Below are 20,294 nucleotides of genomic sequence, written 5' to 3'. Positions count from 1 at the left end.
AGGCAAAGTGACGAAAAGCAAACGAACTAAGCCAAGAACGCGCGTCAGCCATTCGACATTGGCCCGGTCCCGGCGATATCCTTTCCGCACACTGAGCGAATTCAAGGACTTTAAAGTGCTTCTTTTTAAGTTGGATTCGATTTTGCATTAACTGGTTTTTATGTCTTTAAGGCCCTGAAGCGTTTTATGTTGAGTACACGAAGGTAATGTTATGATTTTAAGTAGATCCTTACATCACAGATTTAATATCCTTAAAAACATGTTTAAGTTTATGTGGAATATTTATTTTTGAGGTTACTCCAACTTGATTTGAACTTATTATAAGATTATAAGATAGCTTCTAGATCAAATTAAGAATCTATAAATAGTATGAACCCAATTTAACAATCATTTTCCTCAGCACATTTTCCTTCAGTGATAAATTAATGAAAAGTGTAAAAGGTACAGACGTAATCTGACGTATCCTTCTCAAACGAGACATCTCGTGAATGATAGCATCTGTCAAAGGACTTTTGCCGTGCCTTTCCAGGGTATCGTTTTCTTCGATTAAGCCAGATCCTTTTGGTCCGTACCTCTTTCGTTTTTTTTTTCGCTCACCAAACCCCCCCTTTTCCTTTTGCCTCTTTTAAGAGGGGAAGTGGGCGGGTAAAAAAGGGCATGCAGCGACGTCCATTATCCACTTTAAGTTGCCCGCCCTGCTGTGCGAGTGTGAGTGTGATTGTATGTGTGTGCGAGTGTCCTGGTATCCCCTCTGCCTGGGTATATGTGTTCAGCTTGGTTTGTGTTTGTTGTTCGTTTCGCTGTTTGCTTTTGCTTGCCACAGCAATGTCCTGTGTTTGTGTGAGTTTATGTTTGCTTCTGGTTATGCCCCACAGTTGTAACCGTGTGTGTGTATGAGTGTGTGTGTGTGTGTGTGTGTTGGTATGGGAATATATATATGTATATGCGGATTCCAATCAATATCGTAGACGCAGTCGCCGCTGGTGGCCGCTTTTGCCCATTAAGCTGCATGTACACCAACTTACTGTCGTATTTTTAGAACATGCCAGTTGTTGTTCTTGTTCCTCTCGCCTTTTTTTTTTTTTTTGCTTTTTTGTTGCTTTTTGTGCCGTTGTATTACGGCATGTAGCTGCTCTTTAAGGGCAAAGTATTCCATTATCCTTGAATGGCGAATTTCCCAAGGATTTCAGCATTCAGCTTTTAGCTCCTGATGCAGCTGGCATGCGCATTGTTATTGCAAACTGCTGGCGCAGCGAGGTGCTCACCGCATTTATTTTTAGTTACCGCCTGAATAAATCCATCCCCAGCATTTCATCCGACCATCAGCCTTGCCTCAGCTCGGCTCCACTTGCCACATGGCTTCCATGTTCCATTGTTTGTTGCTCCAGTCCAGTCCGCAGTCCAGGCAGCAGCAGCAGCAGTAACAGCAACAGCCACAGCAGCAGCAGCAGTAGAATCAACAGCGGAGGTAAATGCATAATTAAGGTGTAAAAATCAGAGGCCGAATGCATTTCGCTTGAAATTGAGTCTCCACTATTTGATGGTAAGCCCTATATCTCCGGCTTGTTGGTTGTTATATTTCCGGATGGGCAGGTATTGAAATTGTTAGAGGATTGCAGTTTGTACACTTTTAAAAGGAGATTTACATTTTCTGCTGAGTTTCCTGCCTTGATTTAACGTTACGTTGGGTTGTTTTATTAGAACAGACTTAAAGGGTTGCTAGCATTCCACCAACCTTGTCATCATAATCATCATTATAGATCAAGAAATATAAGTTTTCACCTTTTCTAGAACCAAAAAGATATGCATTAAACCTAACCAATGAAGCAAAACAAGTTAAATTGCACCTCTAGGACACCTTTCCCAAGCCATTACCCTTTATTCATTCGCATAGATCCATTGTAAATCCATGATATTTGTTTTCCGTATTTGGAAAAAGCCATTTGAAATGGCAGGTGGAGAAACGGCAGACCATTACTTTCCTTCACTTTGAATTGCGGCAAGTACTCTCTGCACTCGGGTGATAATCGCAGACAATTCCTTCGATTCCTGTGCGCATTCAGTAAATGCCAGAGCGTTCTTTTTCCCTCGTCTTCATCCTCCCTCTCGTCCACGACAAGACCAACTCCCATCAGGGGCCATTGTTCCGTCTTCAGTCTCCTGGCTCCCGAGCAGCACAACTTCCGTCTTTGGCATAACACATCAGCTTGACTCTTAAGTGGTTTCTAGTTAGTTTGCAATTTTCACTTGGCCAGGACACCCCACAATCCTGCGTTTTTTCTTGCTCCTCCCTAGTTTTTCGTTCATCTTTCTGAATGCATGTATGGGGTGTGAGTGTGGCGGTTTTATGAAAAGACTGTGGCACAGGAAGAGCAAGTTTTTGTCACGCATATTTACTGTTTGTATGTGATCCCCCCTTTGTTCGCTCGGAAACTTGCTGCAGCAGTTCGCTGCTAGACAATGGCCTGAACTTTTGCACCCAGATTTCTTTCACAGACACCAAACCACCACCACATATATACACACATATCAGCCACTAAAGCACAAGTCCAACGCCCACCTATGCCATACCGACTTTTGTCTGCAGTTGATCCTTCGGCGGCAATTGTCCTCGCCTGTCAGTCGAGAGACAAAAGTGGAGTCAAAACAGTAAATGTAATTATTGGGAAACGGGACCGCTTAGTTTGAGTTGACACCAAGCCACGACGACCTGAAAAATAAAAGAAAAAAAAAAGAATACATAAAAAAAAAGAAACAACCAGTTAGACCGCAATCCCGCCATCGAAAATTGCAACAGAAGCAGATCAAAGTTCGCCGGGGGCAACTGTAGGCGAAGCAGAGCATAAAATGAAAAATAAATAAGAAATAAGCAGAATGTGAAGCCAAATGCACTTTTTGCCCTGCTCTGCTTCTGCTTCTGCTTCTGCTGCTTCTTCTTTTTGGCCAAACGCAGCCAAGTGACTTGAGGGCAAAAAATGGCAAATTAAATTTTGCTCGCAAAATGCAACGAAATGGAAGAGGAGAGGCGACGGCCAGGAAGCAGGACGAAACGTAACCAAACGAAACAGGACGGAAGAAACAGGATAAGCTCAGCTCAGCCACAGAGCAAGCAAAGGAATTAAAGCTCGAGTAATTTCTAAAAACACCAAAAACCATCATGAGACAGAGCCAGTGCCAGTGCCAGTGCCAGTGTCAGAGCTAGGGCGGAGACAGGAAAGGAGTCTATCGAAGGCAACCGCAATTACTGAGCCAACCGCACAAAATACAAGGCAAAAGCAAAAGGACTCACTGCTGTTCTATTTGTTTATTTTTGCCGGCTGCCATGGAATATGCAATTAATATTTAGATTGATTTTCAATTGTAACAAAAACCCGCAAAGGACGTGCCAGCAACTAAGCGGGGGCAAAACGAAACGGAAAATGTGTGGAAATTCGAACAGGGGAGAGGGTGTCGAATGCATTCAAGCAGCGCGCCGCAATAAAAATCGTTGTAATTTTGCATGGCTCTCGTATCATTGAAATGTTGGATATAGAAAATCGAACAGGATCTAAGGGGGGAGGGAGGAGGGAGGAGGAGGGAAGGGATAAAAGGGGAGGAACACCATGGCTGGCTACGTGTGTGTACGCCATTTCTAACGTTATCCATATCCGATATGTGTAATGGCTGCCAAGAGGCAGACACTGCCATTCAATAATCTTTCACTTTGCCACACAAAAAAAAAAAAACATTCGAAAGTAGGACACAAACATGAGTAAACCAAGCGAAAAACGTAATCAGAAATCCGGACTATAAAGCTTAATTCGAGATTATTTACGTTTTAAATTAAATTTCATTGCTGACTTCATTGCCTTCTAGCTAAAGTAATTATTATTTAATTTCAAAATGCAATTTAAAAGGAGTAAATCCTTTAAATTGGTAAACTTTTATCCATAAGCTTTCCACACAAGCCCTATTTTGATTTAATATTCGATATTAATTGAAAACGATTATCATTAAACGCATTGTATCAGATTACATTGATTACTTCTACGTAGTTTAAGATTGTCTTTAAAATGAAAAAAATCCATGGTTAAGCGATGTTTATTGCTAAAAGGAAACCGAAATTAAAGTTGTTTCCGTAGGACTCGTTAAGTTAACTCAGTTAAGAAGAAGGTTCTACCGAGTCAAACTGTCACTTTTTATCACAATTATGAAAAAAAGCTTTCAATTTCCATTATCCCCATACCACCGATCCCCTGGCTCCAATCTTATTAGACAAGCGAACGGAAATTTGAGTTGGACAACAAAAGACATTTGACAATTGAGAGATGACAAATGACCAACAGGGAAAACTTGAGCTTTGGGATCTGGAGTCTGCAGTGTAGAGTGTGGAGTGTGGAGCCTGTGGATGTGGGATCTGGGCAGGAGGAGAGCTGACGATTGATTGCATTATAGATGATGTCGTAGCTAGCCATGCTCCACGCCTCCCCTCTGGACTTTTAGCCCGGTAACTGGGTATTTATTTGTATTCAATCTGTTTGCCTGTTTGTCAGTTGGTTTTCAAATGTTTGCACGAGCAAACACAAAAGACGCAGCACTCACTCAGTTGAGCTCGGTTGAGTTCCACCTGCCGCCGCCCATTCGCCATTTTCATTCCCCTTTGGCAAGCGCCGACAAATTGTGTCAATATTTGTTACCACTGACGAGCCAAGAGATTTAATTTCCTCTTATCGACTGGGGATGACTCGCAGTGGAGTGCGCTAGTGCTGGGAGACTAAAAACAAAAGCCAGTTGTCATCAATATTGCTCAAACAGAGAGTCGTGTTCGCATCTTGTCTGGTCACATGGAATGCCCCACGTCCCCATGGGTCTATCTATTGGCCAATCGACTGAACATCGCTCATTGTTAAGCTGCAACTGCACCTCGGGCACGCCAACCACTAACCCACCGATACAAGTGGTTAGCTCCTTTGTGCGTGCTCCTCGAGCAGAAGGGATTGTTAATTGCCGGCTAAACACAAGATGGGCTATGCTAGGCGATTTCTAAGTTGCAGTAATCAATATCAAGCATACGCCAGGTGGGCCAAATAGAGCTTATATCTGCCGGACAGCTAAAAGCCTTCTATTACAAATTTATGCAGACCATCTTGATTGAACGATTAGGGAGTAAAGCCTATGTACGGTGGAATAAGTTACAACATTTTGTGGTCAAGCTGGATACTTAATTTTACTCTTTTTATATTTACCATATTTATGAAATGTTTTTGCTTTAAAACTGAAAGTAGAGTTTTTCTAAAACAAAACAACTGGGTATAAAATTCACGAGTGGAGTTTACATTTGCTAAAAAATGTACCAGAAATAATCATCTTTCAAAACAATTTTTTCGGCCAAAAACTTCTAAGAAAAGAGTAATTTTGTGTCATTCCCAAAACAAATATTTTCCCATCTACAAAAAAAGGAATAACATTTGCTGACCATCATCTTGCATACCATTGTACAACCCCCTAATTTCCACGCACTTTGTATGCCGGTCGCGTATCAATGTCCAGGAAAATCCTCAGCAAATACAAATAAAACATTTTCCCTTCTTGTTTCTGTTTTCCTTTTCTTGTTTTTTTTTTTTTGGTTTTTTCTGTTTGTATCTTAGCCAAGCTGGATGGCGTGAAGACGTACATGCGGATGCGACGTGTGCCGAATCATCTGCAGGTGAAGGTCATCAAATGGTTCGATTACCTGTGGCTTACGCAAAAATGCTCGGACGAGGAGCGCGCCGTGTCCTGTCTTCCTGATAAATTAAAGGTAAGTGCACGGGGAGTCTTAGGCCCCGGAACACGATTTGTCCATTACTGAATGCTAAATCTTTCTCGATTCCGAATCTGCTTACCCACTCCGGCAGGCTGAAATAGCAATTAACGTCCATTTAGATACACTTAAGCGGGTGGAGATTTTCCAAAACACCGAGGCCGGTTTCCTATGCGAACTGGTACTGCGCCTGAGGCCCGTGCTCTTCTCGCCCGGCGACTACATCTGCAGAAAGGGTGAGTCCCTAAGAGCTCAACTCAATCCCTTCGATATCCATTATAGTTTTTATTCCAATCCTGGCGATTCAGGCGAGGTTGGCAAGGAGATGTACATTGTGAATCGAGGACGATTGCAGGTGGTGGCCGACAATGGAAAGACGGTGATGGCCTCCCTGAAGGCTGGTTCCTATTTTGGCGAGATTAGTATACTCAATATGGGCACCGCAGGTAAAGAACTTGGTAAATATCCCGTTTTAGTGCGACAGGCGGAACAATAACGATAACGTAACTACTACAACAACCTTCCAATCCCAAAGATCAAAGTCAAGAAAAATCAAGAATAAATCGATTAATCAACAGACACACTCACACACTCTAGAAAGCATTCAACGTATCTGTGTCTATGTGTGGAATGCAATTGTCTTTTAATTGTGCAACTAAGTGTTAACTGGAGTCCAGTCCCCCCCGATCCCACCGAGCAACACACATATAGATTAGAGACCCTCCCTCCCGCAGCACATATGTAACCAACTAGCCGAGCACTCGATTCAATTTTGATAAAATTTACATTTTAATTTATTAATACCATATGGGAAACAAAGTTTTCGTTTATTTATTTTTTATACGATCAGTTTTTGCAAGTTTAACTTTACCATATTTTTTATTTCGCCCCGCCGAAGAGTATGCAACGAATTTTTATTGCACACCCTTTTCACAGGGTTGAAAAATTAATGAATGTCAAATGCAATTATTGCACCTGCATGCACTCACACGGGTCTCGCGCTTTCATTGTTCTCGACATTTTTATTGCAGCCAAACGAAAGAAAAAAATGGGATGCAATAATTGTGGTTGGGTTTCGAAAAAAAAATATAATGCAATTTACCTGAACTTTACGTAGCTTTAAACGCGTGTAATAGTTGGCCAACCAAGTGTAAACTCGATTCACTGCGGCCTTACCCGTGCTCATCATAATTAACAGGATTGGGCGCCATCCAAATGCATGTGCGATATCTGTTCGTTGCATACTTGAAGGCGTCATCGGAGCCGTGTGCCACCTAATTGAGTTTGGGAAAGTGCAAGAGTGGCGAGAGCAACTCAATTTGCAGACAAAAGTTAAGAGGAGGTGGCCCAAGAAGTTTTAGCACACCTCGCACCTTTCATCCCCCACCCAGCATCACGAAAAACAATTAGAGATGGGCGAAATCGAATTGTTTAAAGTTCTTTGTGTTTCTGCATGATTTAAGCATTATTCTGGTTTAGTTTCATTCATGTGCGCTCAACGATGAGAATTGCCTACAGGAATTTAGCACCGAAACGCAATTTCTTACGCTAGTTAGTCGCTCCTGCTATCTCTGTCTCTATATTTTAATCTCTTTGTCTCTTTCTCTCTCTCTCTGAGTCGATGTTGTTGTTGTATTGCTTTGCCTGGACGTAATTTAAACGTTTCTCTACACGTAATTGTATTGAGAGTTGTGTAATTTCTATTAAGTATACGACCCGTTTACACAATCTACTCTTACAACCGATTCTTCTTGCTTGCTTCTTGAGGTTGCAAAATATTGCATATACTGAATTTGGATATCTAAATATATATATATGGATTTTAATCAAAATATGTTTTCCGTTGATCCCATTCAATATTTACTTCCTATTTCCTTTTTTCTCTCCTAACATCCATATTGTGTGGCATGCAATTTTAATGTCTTTGTGCGCCCAAGTCAACAAGAAGAATCGACAGACACACTGACTCGAGCACACACACACACACACACACACATACTGACACACACGCATAGAAGACTCACTCCGGGAAATGCTTTTTTGCAAGACCATTAAACTTTTCTCTTTGCGTTGGCAAACATTTGCTTTGCCAACTTTCCCGATGCGAAACAAAAACAGGCAACCGACGCACAGCCAGTGTACGCTCAGTGGGATACAGCGACCTCTTCGTCCTGAGCAAGAAGGACATGTGGGACGTGCTGAAGGAGTATCCGGCGGCGCGTGTTCGTCTGGAGTCGATAGCCGTCAAGCGATTGGAGAAGTACAAGAAGGCCCCGCTGGAGAAAGGTAAGGCACTTGTCTTATTTGCTCCAACCCCAATCCCCACCTCACAACCTCTCGCTATCCACTTCCCATTCGCCTGAATCACCTGCCACCCAATCACACATACCACCGAACCACACAACATCCAGAAAACCAAAAGAATCCCCGCCCCAACAAACAAATACCACTCGAAATTCAAAGATACCAATACGAATACGAATACGATTGCCCCAGAATAACACGATTCGATTGTTTTCGCCTTCCGTTCCGTCTTTCCTTCCTTTTCGTTATCGATTTCATTTGCGTCCGTTTCCGTTTGTGAACGATTTTGATTTTAAAACACAGTCAAATACTTTAATGTAGTTGCCATGGGCCGCTGTCAATCGACGCCTGGCCTAGTCGAGAGCTGTGGCCGCACCTCTCTGGAGGAGATGTGGTTGCCACCCGCGACAGCCACTGCATCCTCGCTGATGCATCACCACCAGACGCTCCAGCAGCAGCAACATCAGGCGTCCCAGCAGCAACACATGCCACACCGCCAGGAGTCAACCCAAACGTCCTCGCAGACTCATGGTTACAGGTGAGGTTACCAATTAGTAAAGAGATCAAAATTAAAAAACAAATTGTGAAAACAAAACTTGATAATAGTATTTATTAAGTTTCATAGTACTACCCAATCTTCACTTACTAAATCTTAGGCATAATCCTTTTAGCCCCCGCAGCTACGCCGATCGCTTGGCTCGGGCCACTGACTCCCCCAGATCGGTGAGCCCCAGTGCCCATGGATCCGAGGAACGGCCACGTAGTCGAACAACTTCACATCATTCGATAAGACCCCAATCCCAACCCAGTCACACGGGTAAGCACGTAAACCTATAAAATATAACGGCAGGGTTTTCTATAACTTTTTAATCCCTACGTCTAGGTCACATTTGCGACTCCAGTTCTCAGCTGGAGTGCTATGGAGCGGGTGTGGGCGGGGCTGGTGGTGGAACCACCCCACTTCTAGGCTCCCACGAAGTTCTGGAGGATGAGATCAAGCGGCTGAGGGAACGACTGCATACGGTGGAATCCGAGAATCAAGCTCTGAATACGAAACTCTCGCAGCAGCAATGGGATCTGGAAAATCGACTGGCCGAGATTGAGATGCAAATCTGTGGAGTGTCATCCACGTCCAGCGTGGATCCCGAGAATGAGACGGAGGAGCTGGAACGGAACAGAGAGAGTATCATATAACACGGGAGCGTGCTGCCCCATCAGGCGATCGGTATGGTGTACATATCATGTTCCTCATGACTCCACGATCATCATCGATCATCTGACAACCGACTGCATCCGGCTAACTGGCGATTTGGATCATTAAACCGCATCATATCGCATCTATCTCTCGCTTCCCCAATCTCCCACTCTCTATCTGTCTCGTATTTGTGTTTCTCCCTCTCTCTCTCTCTCTCTCTCTCACTCACTCACTGTGTTTTATATTTGTGTGTGTGTGTGTATGTATGTGTGTCATGTGCATGCATTCCAAATTGCCTTAAAAAACTATAAAAATATAAATCAAATAAACATAACCAGGAGCAGCAGCAGCTATACAGCAGCAGGAGGATCGGAAGGACCAGGAGGCGGAGGAACAAGAGCGACCACTCGAAACTGAAACGGGGACTCAGACCTGTGCCAAGTACTTCTCGCTTTAGAGAGAACCCTTAAGAGAGATTGAGATAGAGAGGAGGGGAGGACAGGGCGCCAGATAACCCCCGAAGATGTGCAATTAATATCTCTTATGATCACGCGACACCAAAAGTAAAAGTAAAAAAGCTAAAATAAAGCCGAAAAGTGGCACTGCCAAACCGAAAAAATTGTCTGTAAATAGAAAGAAGAGAAAAAGAAGAAAGTACTTCAGATCAAAATATAAAAAAAGGATTGTAATTGGTTTATTTATGCACGAGAGAGATCGGAAAAGCTTTAATAGAGATTATCCGAGTGAACTTTTTCCAGAAACCCTAAAAAACAACTTGTTACCCAAACACTTACACTTTTTCCATACTAAGCTCAGAAATAGATTGAGATTTACATAGAATATCATTAGGCCTAGACGCTCTTCGCTCCTTTTAAATGGTTACTAAGCCAAACCGAAACGGGTACTCGAATTCCCATTGTAAATACTCTCGCTCTAGGAACTCAATTAGCATTATGGTCAATGACATAGGTACGGATCATCTGAAAAGCCCGAAAAACAAAAAAACCGAATAACTAAAAGATTACTTTAACTCATGAGTGTAACAAATGAATCGTATATCTATTGTAATATTTGCTAATTGTAATTCGAAACCAAAAACAAAACGGAAATAAAATTTACTAGATGTGTATATGGGAAACGATTTACTTTACAACTGAAAATAATGCATAAACAATTTATGGACAACTAAGTGAATATTTGCAAAATATTTGTACTATTGGAAAAGAACTGCCAGAGCATACACCACACACTCGAAAAACCAAACCAAACTATATTAATAATAATAATGATAAACAAACAAACCGAAAAAAACTCTAAGAACAAGCTTAAGACATTAAACTATTAATAATGAAAACCAATATTAATGGGTAGCTATGTCAAAGAGAAAACACTTTTAATGCAATATTAATTATATTGTACTACTGTCGTATATAGTATCTACATTATACATGATCTACATTATACTTGATATGGTAAAAATTTAAAGGTCTAAATGTATTTAACTTTAGTTAGTTGCCCCAAAAAGCCAAAACCAATGCTGAAGATTGTAGTTGAGAAAACAAAAAAAAAAGAAAACCATAATTAATTTAGGCAAAAGGGTTCTGTAGCAGAACACAGAACGCAGTTCAAGAATCCCCATAATATGGGGGCTGCGATAATGCGATAATGAGGAAAATAATTAATTTAGCTGTAATTCTAGTTATACCTAGTTATACCATTAGATGTGTACCAGAGAAGACCAAAAAATAGATCGAACCTCGATCGATTGAGTAAATTGTTCAGTGTCAACTCCCGAAATATTGAAAACCACAAACTGAGTTGATAAGGGAAATCTAATAATTATATAGCTAACTCGAATAGGAACCTTAACTTTACAGAATCAGCTGGCGTTTGAGCCAGGATACGTTTGAGTATCTTAGCCGGGTAAAAACGGATAAACAGATAAACGGAAACTGGAACGAAACTCATTTCATGCCAAGAGGAACTTAAGCTCAAATTTCGTTAGGATTTTTCTTAGATTTTTCGTCAACGAGGTTAGCTTATTTTCCATTTTCTGGTAAACAGATAGAAGGAAATTCTTTTTTCATATTTTTCAAACCTAATTACTTTTCGGAATATCATATAACGGATTAAAAACTTAATTAATAATTACAATAAACATTAAATGGGGTTTCATCTAAGACAAAGCTTATACCAAAACAAGAAGAGTGTTAAAAGAAAGCTAACGACAACTTGTAAGAGTTAATTGGAGTTTTTGATTCCTTAGTTAGCCAATTATTGCCAAAGTTAATGTTTGTATAATAATAACTAAATTAAATTAAATTACATTTTTATGGCTTATTAGCACGCTTATCACAGGGCAGAGGCCTGTCCCTTGTTAGACTTATTCCTTCTGATTTATTCAATGTTTTCCGTTAGAGCGCATATAGACATACATATATCTATTTGTTATTGAACGTAAAAAAGATACAAGGAACTACATCGATTCGGTTGTGTTGTTAAAGCCAGATGTTTGAGATGGATATGAAGATAGACATAGCTGGCGGGTTTGAATGGCTTACATAATAATAATTTTTTAAATTATTTGATGCATTGAGATCTATGAAGCAAAGTAAAGAAATGAAAAAAAACAAGAACATTTATAGCTTTATTTTTACTATAAATTAATTAATTAATTTATAAGAACTAAATAGATAAATTAATTCAACATTGACTTCATAGTAAACATACACCCAGAGACAGTATAGTTCTCAGATCATCGGGCAGGAAAAGGCATTTTTTAAACGGTCACTATAGATCAGATCAGATCAGAAAAGGCCACGATTTGCAGCAGGTAAATCGAGCTTATCGTGCGAGAGTTTCAAAGCCGTTTACATTGCTGAACCACTCTGAAATCTGAAAAGGGTAACAAAACAAAAACCAAAAACCAAAAACCAAAACAAAACAAATGGAATTATAAAGAAAAACGACAAACAAAAACCAGAAAGAAAAACTGAAATACAAATAAAATCAAAACAAAACAAAAAATTCTTAATACATGAAAATCGTGCGTTTCGTTTGGCTTGGGGGGGTTAATATACCATATAGCACTATAACCATATAGCAATATCCATTGACTCATCCATCCACTTAGCCAACTTAGCCCAATCGCTCGATCGATCGATCGAATGCAACTGCATGTCGTAATCAATGGGATCTGAGGAAAAGCCGCAAAATTGTTCAATTACAAAGGCCGAAACCACACACTCATCGGATTGCCGACGCCTGCAATTAACGAGCTGGTTGAGAGTGGAGTAGTCGTGTCCATTAGGCCAACACTCCGGCCGACTCCGAGAACCAACTAACCGCTTTGCTAAGCGGAAACGTGGCACCTGAGCGAATTGGGGGCCCAAAACAAAAGCGCCAACAAAGCGGGCAAGCAAAACAAGCCGAGATCGGGCCAAAAAAAAAAGAAAAAAACTAAACGATGACGTCGCTAGATTCCAATTCCGAGACTTCCAGTGACGGAGCAGAGCTTTTTGGCCCGATCGCCAGTCTCATTTCTGCTGCCAATTTCAGTCGTTGTGAGCAACTCGTGCGCGTTGGACGTGTTTTTGAATTTTTTAACGCTCATTTTTTCCCTCCCTCCTCTAAAGGCGAATCCGAAGTGTAAGCAACAAGTGCCAAAAGGGAAACAAAACACTCATATATATATCTTTATACCATATATGTGCAGTGCTGCGTGTGTGTGTGTTTGTGTGTTACTCCCCCTCGATTTTTTAATAACTTCTGATGCCGCCGTCTAACGCTAACGTTAACTTTAACGTTAACTACACATTTTTGTTTTATGAATCTTCATGTGCCTCGCTGTTCGCCTTGTGCTTAAGTTCGACTCTAGTTCTCTGTATTTCTCTTTCGAGCCAAAGTCTTGCGTGCCGAGCGTTGTTCTAATTTCGAGCTGCTGCTTAAATTAGAGGGGATATATATACACAGATATACATAACTATATTCATATTGGCTTGTGCGGAATTTGTGCTAAACACGTGAACGGGCCTCGAGGCGTGTGAATCGGAAAGGAAAACAACACAAAATACTTGCCCGAAAGCATAAATACCAAAAGTCGCAGTTATAAGATATTCAGATTCAGATATCTGGCCTAGCCCATTGCATAATAGGCGAATGCGAGGGGAAGCGAAAGCAAAAACAAAACTAAAACTTTAACTAAAACCAACAGCAACACCAACACCAAAGTCTCTAAACCGAAAGCGAATCTGAATCTTAGTCTGAGACTGAGACTGAGACTGAGTCTGAAGTCTGGGCCTGCGTCTGAATCTGAATCTGAATCTGGTTTTTCCGTTGGCGCTGTTCGATTGGTTTTTAAGCTGGCTAAAAGCCATTTTCAATTGTAATTGCTGCGGCTTTTAGGCGAATAAACGAGGCAGAGTAATGAGCAAAAATTAAAAAACAAAAGAAGAAATAAAAACAACAGAACATACACAATCGTATAAAGAAGGTTTGGCTTGGCTGCGCTTTGGCGACGCCTAACGGCATTAATCAAAAGACTGAAGACACAAACTTGGCAGCGCCTCAAAAAGACCAGCCAGTACATGTATGTACACATATCTGTGCATGTGTCTCGAGTATGTGTGAGCACGGCACATCGCTTGGAGTGTTTTCTATTTATGACGAACCTCCATAAAAATGCTGCCAAAAATAAACGCTTGTTTGCCATAGAAGCGTGCGCTAATAGGCCATCATTTAACTTTGAGGCGTGGCCCTCAGCCGCTGGGCAAGTATTACAATCGCATTTGGCCAACAGGAAATGGAATATGTAATATCGTAAGGCAGACTAATAGCCCACGCCTAAGTTGAACTAGAGGAAATACCATTTAAATTACAAATGACTACAGTTCCTTCTACTCTCATGGCTGGAAAATGGTACCAAATGAGATTATATTGCCAGTTTTGGCAGGGAATCTCTAGAATATTTGGCTGAAATCCAGAGTCTATTGGCTGCTTTAATAGAAAGCCCTATTATATATTAAGTAGGCAGTAAAGCAGATAAGTCCCCTGGGAACAAGACAGATCGGCCAAGAATCAACTATTATTTCATTCATTTTTCAAAGATCAACCAGCGAAACGCTTTTCGTAGTAAATTCCATAGCCATCCATCAACATAATTATGGTCTTCACCTCCACTCCAGTTAATCTCATATATTTCAAAGTTAATGACGTTGTCATAGAACATTTAACCAAATACCAATTCCCACAGCACAGATCTTAACAGAGTTGTAGTTTGGCAGTCAAGCAATCAGCCACTACAGAATCATTGAGAAATCAATGGCCATTTGGTACACGGTTTTGGCACAAATCAAACTTGAAATGGCACCCACGTCTAGAACGAGGCGTTGAACCACGCCATGTGGGTGGTTACTCCGATGACGACGACTACGAGATTTTGCTGTCCGTGTGGGTTGACAAGGCAAAAACAAAAAAAAATACAAAAAATATATATTCGGACAGCAAACAAATCGAAAAGTGTAAAAAATGCCAGACACCTACGTGCACATGGCATTCTGTGATATAGATACACTGATATACACACCGATATTTGTCAGTGCAAAGTCGTTGAATTTTTGGCCATTACGTAATGCCCTAAACTAGGTGTGCTAGCTGGCCGTCTTCTGCCAATTTAAGTCACGACAACACTTTCGATATTTGCTTGCTGACCAACTGAGTAAACTGAGGAGCGGATTGGTCATTCCCATTCCCCTCAGCCAATACCATTATCATTACCATTCCCATGACCTTGCCTCGAGCTCTGTATATAGAACTCGGTGAGAAATGGAATGGAGTGGATGAGAGTGTATGAAGTGGAGAGGACTTGGGGCTCATTCCACGCCAGTGGCGAGTGCAACTAATTAGGTTCATTGCCAATGTCAAGTGTCAGTAAATGACATCAGCCGCGGGATCACTCATAAATCGGAGGAGCAATTCATTTATTTCCACTTTTTTGCTGTCCCCGCCAGTTAATTTATTCCATCAAAGCAACGCAGTTTTTGTCACTGAGAAATGAAAACAACAATGCCAGCTCAATTCGTCATCTCAGTTTAAAATAAATTGAAGTAAATTTTATGTAACAGCAAAGCTAAGTAAAATGATGTTAAAAGTTTATATGTCCAATGTATGTACTACAGATGACATGCTAATTAAAAAATACATGAGCTTGCCATCTTAATTTGATGTAAATAAAGTGAAGGTCATTAGATCATTTTATCACTGAGATAATAAAGAGAGATAGTAAGATAGTAAAGGATATTATTGAAGATGGAAGGCCTCTTTGAGGCATATTTTCTCGCTGTGCACTCTCCTGTAGAAGTGTTCAAGCCACAACTCATCGCTTTACTCAGCAAGTGATGAGTGATGTCATCTCAGAGCTGTTTACCTCTCCGAAAAGTGTTTGTCAATAAACAGCTAGTATTTGCATTTGGAAATCTGCATACCAGCCTCGCTCAGAACTGGACATGCTATGATATATGAGCTGGCCAAACTGACTTGTTGGAAACTCAACCGGATTTCCTATAATTAAGTTGCTTAGATAGCGTCTTTTGACGCCTCGTTGTCTTCGCGACACGGCGTTGGAATATTTGCCAAAAAGGCCAACCACTGTTTGTCGAACAGATTGTCAGATAGACAGACCTATAGCCTAGCCAACTTTCGGTTTGTGGAAATTGTTAAGGTAAAAGTGCGACAAGTGAAAACGGGCAGACAATTGACAATTGATCGTGGCAGATTTCATTACTGTGATTACAGCCATTATCATCGGCGGTGGCTCCCACGTTTACACACACGTTGGCCTTCTAACGTTTGTGCCGTTTGTGAAAGACTTGCTCAAACATCAACATCAACATCAACATCAGCATTCACATTCACAGTACTGCCCACCAGATCTGCTCGCTTTTGCCGCGGCGAAATTCCAAACTAAGTGATTTCTGTTATTTTTCAGACTTCTTTTTTTTGTTTTATTATTTTTGTATTCAATTTTCCTTTTCGCCCGCTTCGTTTTGGCTTGGAAGTGTGGAAACCAGTTTTGCTTTATAGCCAGATTCAGAGATATTCGCACACATACACTCGCTGGCGAAACCCCCCCGCATTTTTTTAGCATTCTCCTTTAGCTGCTCTCCGGAGCTTTGAGCTTTAGCGCCATGACGTCATCGTTTGTTTTGGCCAGGCCAAGAGCAAGAGAGCAGATGCCGCTCAGGTCGAGCTGCTAGCACAGCAGTTCCAGTTCGCTTCGAGCTGCGATCGTGTGCAAACGAAACTAAAACCGATACTGAAACCGAAACTAAAACCGAGTCGCGTCTAATCAATAGTTTTTGTTTCCGATCTATTCTCCATTCTGATCAGTGTTTGAACGTGAGTTACACCTGTACATATGTGCGAGTCGCAGGTGAAGTGCAGTGACGTGCAGTGAAGATGGACGTCAAGGACATAAAAGGCGCCAAGGTGACGCACCCGGGACTGCTGAAGCACAATTCCGATGGCAGCACCGAAACGCAAAAGATCACCCACGCCGGTTTGGTTGCCCGGAGTCCCGAGGGCACCGCCGCCAAGGGCATGAACATCCGGGGCAACGAGGATCTGTGGGTGGAGATCCAGGCGAATACATTCCGCAATTGGGTCAACGAGCATTTGCGCGAAACGGGAATGCAGGTGAGTTATCTAAGTATATATACATAGATATAGATACATTCCATTCCGCTCCCTTAGCACTAACCATTTCGTTATGTAACACTTTCTAACCGAATGAGTATCTGCCGACTGAATGTCTGATCAATCAAGCGCAAAAAACAATTACCCAATCAATGGGCCGGCTTGGTTGAATACGAAATTCGTAGAACTATCGATGAGGCAGGGCCTGGGAATACATTTCAGGGAAAACGTATCAGGAAATGCTTCGCTAAAGGTTTTCTAAAATTAATGTTCATCGAGCGATATATTCTATTACTTTATGTATTAAGAACTGATACGAACATTACCTCTTTGAGAGCTGATAGAAAGTTATAGGGAGATAGAAAATGTGTGAATAAGTTACATGACAGCTTATTAACATTTGAACTCAAACTTAAAGGACTCAAACCTTCATACCTCAAATTTCCAACTTACTTTTGATTCAGATTAAATTTTCCAAGTTAAGCAAAGGAAGACTAAAGTTAATCTTAGTTTTTACGGTGAATAAGAACAAAAGAAACATGAACTTTATTAAACCTTTGATAAATCTGAATAATGAATACACATCTCGCATTCATGAAACTCTCTTAAATCAAGGCTTTCGTTGACAGTCATATAACGAACTCATTCAGCTTAATATGAACAGCCAGCCAGCTCTTCCGCGAGATGCCTTAAATGGCCGGGCTCATAAAACTCGGCTCAAACGCCCACGCAGATCTGAGACTTCAATGGCAAGTGGCAGCAGCGATTACAATTACAATAATTCCAAGAGTACTCACACGGATTTATGTACTGGCAACAATGCATTTCATTTGTCCAGGGACTTTTATATTGTCAGTCAGCCAGCCAGTTGGATTTTCTCACACGCACCGAGCTGAGCGACCTGAAGCGACCATATTTGGCCGGTTGAATGCCAAGGCCAACGCATCGAATTCCCATTACCAGTTACAATACACAAAACCCAAAAACAAGCTAAAGCTTTTGTCCGCGATCTTGCCCAGTTTTGTGTATAATTTTCGTGTGTTTTTCTGTTTCGGTTTTTTGGCTGGGCCAAAAACGAATGTGATGAGCAAGGCTGAAGACCCCCAGTAAACAGCGCTAATTGAGAGCCAGGCCAGAGTGACCTGGCTCACATCTATTTGGGTCACCAAGCCAAAACGAGTCACCCAAGTTTACGCTTTTTGCGCTGCTTACAATTCTAGCTTATGCGTTTATATGAGACACATAATATTGCAATCGAGCTTGTATGACAAAGGAGTACTCAAAGGGAAAGATGGGAAACGGAAAATGATGTGACATGCAACGGAAAAATGTATTCAAATTGGTTTTCCCAATGCAAGGCTTTTTAAGATAGATAATAAAGAAGAGAAAGAATTTTACATTCCTTACAAAAGCTTAAAGTTATGGCAAAACATATTCAACTTCACTCTAAACTGAATAACAATATTTAAGAGTCAAGTTTTAAATCTGAAATAAATGACTTAAACTTCCCAAGTTTGTTATTTTCATAAATTGTATACAATTTTTTATTTACGATGACAATACATTTTCTGGATATGTACAAAAAATTCCACATGCAAATAAAAAATGTACGTAAAAATGGGAGTACCCCAGCCCGTCTGGTGAAAATGCAACTCACTCCAAAAACTTGAGCTCATATCGTAAAGGCAAAGGTAGCTTAAAAATTTAAAGGTGTACTACGGAGAATAACAGCTACGACAAATAACAACCTGCGGCAGCTTGTTAGAGGGCCGTGGCGCAACTATGTGCGAGATTTTTATGGCATCCAATGAATATTTTCCTAGGCACAAACAAACAGCAACAGACACGCGATTGTGTCTCCGTACCCAGTTCTCCAGTTCCCCATTTTCCCCCCCATCTGAATGCCGACAGCCAGCAGATAAAAAGCTTTATGTCAAATGCTTAAAATCGCGCACAATTGGTTGCACCCGGGCGGAGAAAGCCGCTCAGTTCCGAGCAGGTAACCTGTTGGGTTCCCATGTTTCCATGCTCCAAGATGCCGAGATTCAGAGCTCCAAGAGCTCCGAGTTCCGAGCAGGCGGTTTACCTTGTAAAGTGGGCCAACAGTTTGCGGAAGGGGCGTTGATTGCTCATTAGGAAGGCTGCCTGTCATGCGGCCCTCTGGCGTATGGACAGACATGGGAGGGCGTCGCATACGTGCGCTAATCTCTGATGGGAATTATGTAGGTACTCCATCGAGTCCAATAGCTCAAACTAATGCCTGGCGCCAAGTGCTTACAGAATCATTAGTCTAAGCAAAAGCAAAGTCTAAACTAATCCATTGGGTTAAGACGTTTTTTATAGTTTCTTGTGATTTATTATGTCTTAGTTTGGGAATATTTTAATTTAGGAATACAGACTACAAAACATTCCATAATAATCTGCGAAACACTGGAGTCTTCACCTTGAGTATTGGATATTTGTCAACTATTATGTAAACTACAAAATTACCCTAACTTGGCCAAAACTATAATCTTAAGCCTATTTATTTTCCACAACATTTCCCATTGCCTTTCTTAATGATGGAGAAAAGCTAATGCAAATTTCTATTGTGTCTTTCTTAGGTTCATGACTGGGCCACGGATTTCTGCGATGGCACCTGCCTCTGCGCTCTTGTGGAGAACCTCCAGACGCGTCCCTTGAAACCCTCGTGGAATCGCCGACCCGCCAACCAGCATCATTATCTGGAGAACGCCACCACGGCGCTGAAATCCATTGAGGCAGATCACATCAAGCTGGTGAACATCGGCAATGTGGATATTGTCAATGGGAATATAAAGCTAATCCTGGGATTGATCTGGTCCCTGATTGTACGCTATCAGATCGGACGCAGTAAGTTCCCGCCAAGGAAACTAATGCTGGCATGGCTGCAGGCCGCTCTGCCGGACTGTAGGATTACCAATCTGACCACCGATTGGAATAGTGGCGTCAATCTGGCGGCTCTGCTGGACTACTGCCAGCCGGGATTGTTTCCGCACTGGCGTAGTCTCGATCCCAACCAGAGTGTGCGAAATTGCACCCAGGCCATGGACTTGGCACAGCGCGAGTTTGGTGTCCCCAAGGTCCTGGAACCGGAGTATCTGGCTTCACCTTGGTTGGATGAGCTGTCGGGCATGACGTACCTCTCGTACTTTATGAAGCCTGGCGGTCCTGGCTACAATGCCACCATGCGGTGGGTTAATACTCAGGTTAAGGATTCTGTCAAGAACTTCACGGTGAGTCTAAAGTTATTGGGATTAAATTATGTTTACGGAACTTTTCATGTTATAATACAAAGGAATA

At 41.5% G+C, this 20,294-nt stretch overlaps 2 protein-coding genes across 8 annotated transcripts in view; both read left to right on the top strand.

The window, feature by feature from the left end:
• Positions 1–10,410, top strand: part of LOC108112484 (cyclic nucleotide-gated cation channel beta-1) — a 60,085-nt gene extending 49,675 nt beyond the window's left edge. For 2 of the 5 annotated variants that reach the window (XM_017222353.1, XM_017222349.1), the window contains 7 exons: positions 5,628–5,779; positions 5,877–6,018; positions 6,091–6,228; positions 7,901–8,068; positions 8,390–8,624; positions 8,758–8,903; positions 8,970–10,410. In XM_017222353.1, the coding sequence (XP_017077842.1) occupies positions 5,628–5,779; positions 5,877–6,018; positions 6,091–6,228; positions 7,901–8,068; positions 8,390–8,624; positions 8,758–8,903; positions 8,970–9,280 (1,292 nt within the window). In that variant the 3' untranslated portion in view covers positions 9,281–10,410. Of the gene's footprint in view, positions 1–5,627; positions 5,780–5,876; positions 6,019–6,090; positions 6,241–7,900; positions 8,069–8,389; positions 8,625–8,757; positions 8,904–8,969 lie in introns of all 5 variants that reach the window. The other 3 variants (XM_017222348.1, XM_017222352.1, XM_017222350.1) reach the window with 3 other exon arrangements.
• Positions 10,411–12,747: 2,337 nt separating this feature from the next.
• LOC108112482 (filamin-C) overlaps positions 12,748–20,294 on the top strand; it is a 24,836-nt gene continuing 17,289 nt past the window's right edge. For 2 of the 3 annotated variants that reach the window (XM_017222345.1, XM_017222344.1), the window contains exons 1-3: positions 12,816–12,929; positions 16,668–16,973; positions 19,577–20,227. In XM_017222345.1, coding sequence (XP_017077834.1) covers positions 16,737–16,973; positions 19,577–20,227 — 888 coding nt within the window. In that variant the 5' untranslated portion in view covers positions 12,816–12,929; positions 16,668–16,736. Of the gene's footprint in view, positions 12,930–16,667; positions 16,974–19,576; positions 20,228–20,294 lie in introns of all 3 variants that reach the window. The other variant, XM_017222347.2, reaches the window with a different exon arrangement.

This window comes from Drosophila eugracilis, unplaced genomic scaffold, assembly GCF_018153835.1.
Source record: "Drosophila eugracilis isolate 14026-0451.02 unplaced genomic scaffold, ASM1815383v1 contig_90, whole genome shotgun sequence".
NCBI classification, from domain to species: Eukaryota; Metazoa; Arthropoda; class Insecta; order Diptera; family Drosophilidae; genus Drosophila; species Drosophila eugracilis.
The sequence above is the reverse complement of the archived record's forward strand: the minus strand, read 5'-3'. Positions and strand labels throughout refer to the sequence as shown.